At 44.2% G+C, this 10,298-nt stretch overlaps 1 protein-coding gene across 3 annotated transcripts in view; it reads left to right on the top strand.

Annotated features, from left to right (window-relative positions):
- as3mt (arsenite methyltransferase) overlaps positions 1–9,569 on the top strand; it is a 41,661-nt gene extending 32,092 nt beyond the window's left edge. For all 3 annotated transcript variants that reach the window (XM_059652971.1, XM_059652969.1, XM_059652970.1), the window contains one exon: positions 8,217–9,569. In XM_059652971.1, the coding sequence (XP_059508954.1) occupies positions 8,217–8,318 (102 nt within the window). In that variant the 3' untranslated portion in view covers positions 8,319–9,569. The remainder of the gene's footprint in view (positions 1–8,216) is intronic.
- The last annotated feature ends 729 nt before the right edge of the window (positions 9,570–10,298 follow it).

Consider the following 10,298-nt stretch of genomic DNA (forward strand, 5'->3'; position numbering starts at 1 on the left):
CTCCAGTTAAATAAAAACTGAAAGAACTGCGGATGCCGTAAATCAGGAACAAAAACAGAAGTTGCTGGAAAAGCTCAGCAGGTCTGGCAGCATCTGTGGAGGAGAAAACAGAGTTAACATTTTGAGTCTGGTGACCCTTCCTCAGAACTGATGGTCGCTGGGAAAACGTCGGTTTGTGTGCATAACATAGGGAAATGGCTGGGGTAAGGAGTAAACGATAGGATAGAGCCCAAAGAGAGAGAAAGACAGTTGGACAGATAAAGGAGTTGCTAACGATCAGGCCGGGAGGGTTAATGGGGACGGTTAGTGACAACGGAGGGTAAGTAGAGGCAGGCTGTGTGGTAACAAGGCCTGGTGTGTGGGGTAAGGGGCTGGGACATGGGAGAGTTTAGGTCCTAAACTATTGACCTTAATATGAGTCCAGAGGGCTCTATCCTATCGTTTACTCCTTACCCCACCCACCTCCCTATGTTATGCACACAAACCGACGTTTTCCCAGCCACCATCAGCTCTGAGGAAGGGTCACCGGACTCAACATGTTAACTCTGTTTTCTCCTCCACAGATGCTGCCAGACCTGCTGAGCTTTTCCAGCAACGTTGGTTTTGCTCCTAATGCAGTTCACTGACAACACTTTTAGCAGAAGGCATTGTCAATCCCCACTCACCTTTTCCTCTGTGCTGTGCAGGGATTGGGTTAGCTCAGTCTATTGGACAGCTGCTTTATGACACAGAGTGACGCTAACAGCTTCCCTCATTGGCTGAGGTAACCATCTCCTCTTCAACCTCTCCCCTCGCCTGAGGCATGGTGACCCTCAGGTTAAACTACCACCAATCATCTCTCTGTCTAATAACAGAGCAATCTTCCTGGACTATAGCAGCTTTACGTTCTTCTGTGTCAAACAGCTAAGATCTTATTTGCTTTAACCAATTATTGTCTCTCTTTTTCTTTTCAAAATTTATATAAATTCCCTTTTACTTTAAAAAGCTAACATTTTCCAAATGGTTCCTGTAATATGAACCAAGCAACTACAACAAATGTTGTTTTGTCTCCAGTGTCGACAGTGTGCCACAGAAAGGGATCAGCTGGTGAATAGCAGTGTATTAACAGAGGCATACTGGTACAGTCTCTTCTTGAACATTGTGTATTTGCTGTGAAGCTGGGCAAGAAAACATCACTATCTAATAACGCAAACAAAGCTATGCAGACAACACAGTAACGTTGGAAATGCAAAACTGTGCGCGCTGCTGGTGGTGTAGAGTGAAAGGGAAGAGTCATACTGGACTCGAAACTGAGTTTCTGCAGCTCTTTTATTTTCCCTTTTGCAGCAGTCACAGTTCTTTGCTTTCCTGTTAGCCCTTAATATCTTAAATTGGCAGATTTAGTCCAGTTATCAGGTTGACAGGTTTGCAAATTCCACAGGATCTTATGTCGTGGTGTGTTTTTTAAAATAATATGCCAGTGGGTATGTGCAATTGATGTATTTCGAAAATGGCACTCAGATTTTGCAGGGTGGCCATTTGTTTTATCGTTTTACTGGCGTACTTTGGGGTGTGTCACCCATCAAGTTAGTGCTGCTTTTGGATTGTGGTTTGATGGAGAGACTTTGCATTCCCATTGTGTGTGAGGGAGATTGACGACGGATACTGAATATTTATCTTTGTTATCACCATCTGGACTTGGCTGACAGTTGCATCATGATCACACCAGCGGGCTGATAATTTAGGGGCCCTCACCAAAACTCTGGAGTCCCACCACGGCCGCTGGTGAATTCTAATAAGATGTCAGCAATGTAGAGACGAATCTCAGTAATGTGACCACCATCGTCCAATGGAACTCTGCTGTTTTCAGCCAGCCGGGTCTGCGTATGAGTCCAGATTTACTCCAATGTGGTTGACTCTTAGCTAACAGGCGACAAAAGCTGGCTCTCTCAGAAATGCTGCACCTCCCATGAAAGGAACTTTGTTCTGCCCTCCTACTCCCCATCAATCTGTTGTATTTCTTGCCTCCCTCAGCCCTCGGTTTCTCAGGTAGGGCTTCGATACAAATGAGTACGTCAGAGGGCTGTTCTGGAGGAGGGACTGGTATCAGAATTATGTGTTTCGCTATTTAACGGAAAATTTTTACAGCATCCGACTCAATCACCTTTTTAGTTTCTTCACCAGATCTTTCAAATCTGAATTCCAATTCTCAACGGAGTCATGATAGGATTTAATAAAGGTTTTGGGTTACTCTTTCCTGTTGCATTCTCATCACATACTTGACAAACTCATTCCCACATTGTTTAGCAAGTTATTTGCTTTGTTTCTAACTTAACTAATTCAGTGTTTTATCTGGAAAGAACCCTCTAAGAGTCAGAGCAACTGCACGTTGCAGATTTTCTTGCCCCCACTGCTTTCACAAACAAACGATTAATTTCGAGATTTCGAATGCCAATCTTTAGCAGTTGTTCTGCGCAAGGTCAAACTGAGATAGAAAACAATGTAGTAAATTATGTTGAGCAAAATTGAAGTAAACATGTGCAGATAATTGATAAATTTGTTAGGCATCAGGGCATTTTTAGAACAAAACGTTCCCATCATACTTTCATATTTCCCTGATGGAATGTTGCTTCACACTCTTCCACATTGTACAGAACTGAATGGACCTATTGAAGTGCTGGATCTTACCTTGATCTTTGAGCAGCATTAAGGTTACCATCTGTGGACTTGACCTTAGACTTTGTAACGAGTCCTGGTTAGCAGTTGACAGCGGAACACCATCAAGTGGATGAGACTGGATGCTGGGTTAGAAATAAGATTTTTCCCCAGTTTCGGAGGGAGTTGGAACCTGAGGCCCAGCAAGCCATTAGGAAACTGAACAACATTGGAAGTTGCTGGAAAAGCTCAGCAGGTCTGGCAGCATCTGTGAAGGAGAAAACGGAGCTAACGTTTCGGGTCTGGTGACCCTCCCTCAGAACAGAAAGTGAATACTGAATTAACCTTTCTTGTAACAAGACTAGTAAAGTGTTAGTACAGTGTGCGGTGTGCAGTTTGCACCTAAGGAAGGAGGTATTTGCCTTAGAGGATGCATTGCCACAGTTCACTAGACTGATTCCTGGGATGAGGGATTTATTCTTGAGGACAATGACTGGATGTAGGCCTATGTTTTTTTTCAAGTTTAAAGGAATAAGAGATGATTTAATGAAACCTACAAAACTCGCACAGCCTTATTAGAGTAGATGCTGACAAATTATTTCCCTTGGCTGGGCAATCTCGAGCTTGGAATTTCAGGGCTGGAATGGGACAGCTGTTTAGGATTGAATTGAGGAGGAATTTATTATAATCACATGAAGCTTTGGGACTACAGAATGAACGTTATGTTCTGATAAATTGTATCAAGAACCTTGTACCCCTCAATGACTATTCGTTAGCCTGAGTACACCTCATCAAAGACCACCCAAGAAGCTGCATATTAAGATCTCGAGCACGTTATCAATTCTCCATTCTGTTGACCTTTTCGGATGTTTGTGAAGAGATGAGGGAATTCCGCGACTGCAAGAATTCAGCTTTTCCTTTGAAAATCTAACAGATGGCCAGCAGTATTATTTTGGAATTAAGGTGTTTACAAGACTGTGTTGAAATGTTGGACTCCACTTGCACAGAGCTTTGATCGTATTGAAACTCAGGCCTTGATTTGTTTTAGTGTTCAAACCCTTGACCCAGATCCTTGGGATTGAGACGAGAGGATGCTACTGACTGTGTCACAGACTGCCAAAGCTGAGGATCCCAATGGTGACTGTGGAAATGCCAGCCCTGGCTAGTTCTGCCTGTCGATGTGTCTCTGGCTAGACAAGCCTGTCCTTTATCTCTGCCTTTTCAATTCAACGATGCTGAAACCAATTGTACCTTTCACGTGCAACAAGAAGGTCCAAATATGGGAACTCAGTTTAAGTCAAGGCAGGAAATGTTGAGGCTAAATTGAAGTTTCAGGCACCATTCACCATTAGAACTAAGAATTTCTTCAGCCTGAGGGTGGTGAATCTGTAGGAATTGCTGCAAAAGGCTGTGGACACCAAGTAATAGAATGCGTTTAGACAAAGATAGATAGTTTCATGATTAGTTAGGGCATCAACATCCTTGTAGTATTATCACTGAACTATTGATGCAGTATTCTGGAGTCCCAGCTATCAAATCCTGCCATGGCAGATGGTGGGATTTGAATTCAATTAAAACCATGGAATTAAGAACCTAAAGATTAAAAAGCCCATCTGGTTCACCGATGTCCTTTCGGGAAGGAAACTGCCATCCTTACCTGGTCTGGCCTACATGTTACTCCAGACCCACAGCAATGTGGTTGATTCTTAACTGCCCTCTGGGCAATAGGGATGGGCAATAAATGCTGCCCTGGCAATCAATGCACTCGTCCTGTGAATGAATGAAAAAAAATTAAAAGTTACAGTGAGAACACAGGAGAGTGTGATCATGAAACATAGTGGCCATGATCGAATGATGGAGCAGACTCAGTGGGCTGAGTGATCTAACTCTTCTGTATCTTTTTGGTCCAGGTGCTAAGTATTGATTATTCCTTCTGTCCTTAATGGATCAAAAACACATCCACCTCACTTTCGGTGATTATCTATGGCATTTGCAGCAAAAGTTTATTTACACTGCATGTTAGCGATTGCCGGGAAGTAAAGAGTGAAGCGTAGAGGCTGGAAGTTTCCCACCATTGCCATCCTCTCCCATATGGCCTTCCCTGATAATGGATTGATTGGTTGGGCAGGTTCCAGTGGGACTGTACCCAAGAGGGGAGCAACATTTTCGCAAGAGGAAGTGGTTACGGGGGCAGAAACATTGTGATTCATAACAGCAATAACGCTGACATTAAAAATTATATTTGACACAAAACAAACTTAACTCTCCAACAGTTGAAAACCCAGTTTCTCCAGTGGCAAGAGAATTAGCACTGTTATGGAATTAAAATTTCAAAGGTTGTTACAATTATTTTCCCTCACTCTTGACTCATTAGGAATGTGCAGATATGTGAAAACTTTTGTAATAATTATGAAAAAAGACTTCTTTTTGTTACTATTTCCATTTGTAATTTTTGCCCAGTAAAAGCAGTAGCTTGGCTCAGTTTAATCTTACACTCAATCCTGGGTTACAGCCCCATAGTAACTTGCATTTTGTAATGGAGCTTTTACCAGAGTAGCATGTTCCAAAGTTGTACACTGGAGAAATGTGACACTGAGATAGACATGCGAGGTGTCAATATGCCCGACAACCAGAAACTTGGACAAAAACACAGTTTCGGAGGAGCACCTTTGAGGTATGGAGAGAAAAGGAGCGTCTTAGGGAGAGAATTCCAGAGCTGACAGCTATTAATGGTGGAGCGATTCGAATTGGGGATGTTTAAGAAGTCAGACTTAGCTGTTGGAGATTCCCAAGTTAGAGAGGAGCAAGGTCATGGAGGGATTTTATAAAAGCAGATGAGAATTTTCAAAATTAATACTTTCAAGTGTTTAAAAATTTGCTTGGACATGGGCATTGCGCCAGCATTTATTTCTCTTGAGAAGGTGGGGGTGAGCTGCCTCCTTGAACCGCTGCAGTCCATATTGCTGTGAGTTGACCCTCAATGCCCCTAGGGAGGCCAATCCAGGATTTTGACCCAGCGACAGTGAAGGAACAGCGATATATTTCCAAGTCAGGATGGTGAGTGGCTTGGAGAGGAACTAGCAAGGGATGGTGTTCCCATGTATCTGCTGCCCTTGTCCTTCCGGGTGGAAGTGGTTGTGGAAAGGCTCTTTGTTGGGAGTCAGCATAGGGCTGGTGAGCAAATGGCATTTGGTGTGAATTGGGACAGAGTTTTAGGAGGTGGAAGCTGTTTAGGAGTGTGTGTTTAGCTGGTCTAGAGTTAAGCTATATAACTTGGGGGTACTTCTTGTTGGAGCTGTCCTTGTTTAAATCAGACACCAATTTGTTTATTCAGATGTAGAAAAAATCCTGTCGCAGCCCTTCTTTGAAATATACCCAGGGATCTTTCACATCTGCCTGAGTCACCACTGAGCTGGCCAATGGCTCAGATGTGAGCCCACAACAGACTAATGCACGTGTTAAAAATACGAAGCTTAACAGAAACATAATTGGATGGAAAAAATGTAATTGACTGGATCTGAAATGATTGTGACGTCTTTGAGAGGTGACTGTACAAATTAATGTTCTTGCTCCCAAGAGATGTTTGCATTTATATAGTGTTTCTCAGCACCACCAGGGTTGCCGAGCGCCACAGCCAGTTTTAGAAATGTGGTTACTATTTCAGTGGAGGTAACGTGAGAGCACAGCAAGATCCCACAAGCAGCAAAGTGGTAATGAGCAGATAATCTGTTTCCGAGTGATGTTATTGGAGGGATAAATAATGGCCAGGATCACGGATCACTTCCCAACTTCTCTTTGAAATAGGGTCATAGGATCTTCCTTTATGGCTATCTGAATGCACAAATGGGGCTTAACTCATAGTAGTGGATGCTGAAGAAGCTCAGCAGGTCTGGCAGCATCTGTGGAGAGAGAAACAGTTAACTTACATGAATAAGAAATGTTTGGAAGGATATGTTCCAAGTGCAGGCAGGTGGGACTGTTTAGATCAGGATTATGGTTGGCATGAACTGGTTGGACCAAAGGGTCTGATTCTATGGTGTGTGACTCTATGAATGAGAGGTGTCTTTTCCCTAGGGTTGGGGATTTCAAGACTAGGGGGCACATTTTGAAGGTGAGAGGAAAGAGATTTTAAAATACGTGAAAAGCAAAGTTTTTACACAGAGGTTGGTTTGCATGTGGAATGAACAAAGAACAAAGAAATTTACAGCACAGGAACAGGCCCTTCAGCCCACCAAGCCCTGTGCCGATCCAGATCCTCTGTCTAAACCTGTCGCCTATTTTCCAAGGATCTGTATCCCTATGCTCCCTGCCCATTCATGTATCTGTCTAGATACATCTTAAATGACTCTATCGTGCCCGCCTCTACCACCTCTGCTGACAACACGTTCCAGGTACCAACCACCCTTTGCGTAAAGAACTTTCCACACATATCTCCCATAAACTTTTCCCCCCTCACCTTGAAATTGTGCCCCCCTAGTAATTGAGTCCCCCACTCAAGCTTCTTGCTATCCACCCCGTCTATCCCTCTCACGATTTTGTAGACCTCAATCAGGTCCCCCCTCAATCTCCGTCTTTCTAATGTAAATAATCTTAATCTACTCAACCTTTTTTCATGGCTAGCGCCCTCCATACCAGGCAACATCCTGGTGAACCTCCTCTGCACCCTCTCCAAAGCATCCACATCCTTTTGGTAATGTGGCGACCAGAACTGCACACAGTAGTCCAAATGTGGTCAAACCAAAGTCCTATACAACTGCAACATGATCTGCCAACTCTTGTACTCAATACCCTGCCCAATGAACGAAAGCATGCCGTATGCCTTCTTGACCACTCTCTTGACCCGCGTTGCCACCTTCATGGTACAATGGACCTGAACACCCAGATCTCTCTGTGTATCAGTTTTCCCCAGGACTTTTCCACTTACCGTGTAGTTCGTTCTTGAATTGGATCTTCCAAAATGCATCACCTCGCATTTGCCCGGATTGAACTCCATCTGCCATTTTGTCTGCCCAACTCTCCAATCTATCTATATTCTGCTGCATTCTCCAACAGTCCCCTTCACTATCTGCTGCTTCACCAATCTTAGAACTTCTGAAGGGGATGGTGGATGTGGGTACACTTAAAACATTTAGATAAGCTCATGAGTAGGAAAGCTTTGGAGCGTTATGGACCAAGCACAGGCAGGTGGGACTAGTTTAGTTTGGGATTATGGTTGGCATGGACTGGTTGGACCAAAGGTTCTTTTTCTGTGCTGTATGACCATAACATTTCAGTCTGGAACGACTTCTTCAGAGGGTCAGAAGATGGGGTTTAAAGTTGCAAGCTAACAGTGCAGCCCTCTCTCAGTACTGCTTGGGAGTCTCAGACTTGTCTGTGAGGCTTAAAGCCTGGAATGGCTCTTGTATTTTTAGCCTATTGGCTCAGAGAGCAGAGTGCATCCCACTTAAGGTATGGCTGACACTGTTGGTTCACCTTTTGTCTTGTGTATCTCAGGGAGCCCTAAATATAATGAATGATCGGTGGAGTTGCTGCATGATTAATGAGGTCTTAACGTTTTGATTTTGTTGATCCCATTTCTTTAGGGTACCATTGTTGATCCATTCAAGCTGACTGACCCATCAGCAGCAGGAAAGACCTCGTCCTGTGCAACAGCCTGCAGTGTACCGAGCAAAAAGTGCTGCTGAAGTTTTCCACCCTGTGCTTACTCTGATAACCAGGGAACGCAACGTCATAGAATGATTAGAAGTGAAAATGAGCTGTGCCGAAATGAAGTTAATATCTGCCTGTGGCCAGGCCACGCTGACACCCTGGCATGGTCAGCAAGGAATAGAAACTTAGAAGTTCTGGAAACACTGTCAATTTGGCAGCATCTATGGAGTGAGGAGCAAGGTTACCATTTCAGATCTGAGAGTCAGATTCTTGTTCACCCCTCGAGGCATTTCAGATTTGAGGCTTTAACTCCACTTTAAAATAAAAACCACAAGAACTGCGGATGCTGGAACTAGGAGACCAAAACAGAAGTTGCTGGAAAAGCTCAGCAGGTCTGGCAGCATCTGTGGAGAGAAATTAGAGATAATGATCCAGGCTGAGTGACCCTTCCTCAGACTTGATGATCAATAGAAGAATGTCAGTTTATGTGCAGATGATAGGGTGGGGAGGAGGGGCTAAATGATAGGTGGGGATAGAGCCCAAAGAGAAAGAAGAGTATTGGACAGACAAAGGAGTTGCTAACGATCAGGCCAGGAGGGTGAATAGCTGTTAATGGGGACTGTTAGTGGCTAACAACAGGGGGTGTGTAATGGCAGGCTATGTGGTAACAAGGCCTGGTGTGTGGGGTGGGTGGGGGAGCTGGGACATGGGAGAGTTTAGGCCCTAAAATTACTGATCTCAGTATTGAGTCCAGAGAGCTGCAAAGTCCCCATGCGGAAAATGTGGTGCTGTTCTTCCAGATAACAAAGTGTGAAGCTGGATGAACACAGCAGGCCAAGCAGGAGCACTGCTTGGGCCTGCTGTGTTCATCCAGCTTCACACTTTGTTATCTTGGGTTCGCCAGCATCTGCAGTTCCCATTATCGCTGCCGTTCTCCCAGCTTGCGCTGACCTTCACTGGAGTACTGCATCAAATCTGAGATAGAGATGTTGGCCAGGGAGCATTAACCCACGTGTTCTGCATTAATTCTGCTCTTTTGTCCTCATCGATGCTGAGTTTCTCCAGCACTTTGTTGTTATTACAGATCTCCAACATCCTCAGTATTTCAGGTTTGTTTTTAAGGGAGTTAAGAGTTGACACTAAGTCCCACAGTTTGTCACACTCTGAGAACTGGGACTATCGAGACCCACCTTCTGCAAGCTGTGGTTTCAGGCCACATTCAGCAGAGCCTAGAAATTCACTGTTTGAGACTTTTGCTCTGTCACAAATAATTTTCATTGCAATAAAAGACCCTTACTGTGTAACCAATTATGTGAGCCTGTCACTAGGTAACCTTACCACTCGGGTTAACTAGACCGCAGTCTGCAAGCCAGCACAAAGGATGATGCGATGTATCAGGTTTCAGGGCGTTACAATGTATGAGCTGACGGCCTTGTTTTATTCCCCTTTGTTTTCTCCAGCCCCATTGGTGGCTTGTCCATTTTAACCTTGGCTCTGAGTCACCAAGTCACGTCCTCCTGAGCCCAGCATGTAGGCTGCCACTTCACTGCGGTATTAAGGGAGTACTGCATTGCTGGAGACCCACTTTTCCCCAGTCCTTTCCCTGTAGCACTGCCAACCTTGCTTTTTAACCAACTATTTATCCTCCTCTCGAAAGCTACCACTGAATCTGTTTCCACCACCATTTTAATCACTACATTCTAGGACGTCCTGGCTAAAAGGAACTTCTCCTCATCATCTCTCTGGTTCTTTTGCTGCATGTCTTAAGTCTTTGTCTCCTAGTTATCAGTGGAAAAGCTTTCCTCCTAGTCAACTATCTCAAAATCACTCCAGGTCAAACACCCATATCTAATCTCACATTAACCTTCTCTGCTCGGATGCAGTTATTCCGACCTCTCTAACCTTTCCATATAACATTCCCTCATCCCTGTTATCCTTCTATTAAATCTCCTTCACATCCTAGCACAGTAATGCAGCTGAGTCCCTGCCAAAGCTTGTCAAAGGGTGAGCGTTGG

Source organism: Stegostoma tigrinum, chromosome 20 (genome assembly GCF_030684315.1).
Source record: "Stegostoma tigrinum isolate sSteTig4 chromosome 20, sSteTig4.hap1, whole genome shotgun sequence".
In the NCBI taxonomy this organism is placed as follows: Eukaryota; Metazoa; Chordata; class Chondrichthyes; order Orectolobiformes; family Stegostomatidae; genus Stegostoma; species Stegostoma tigrinum.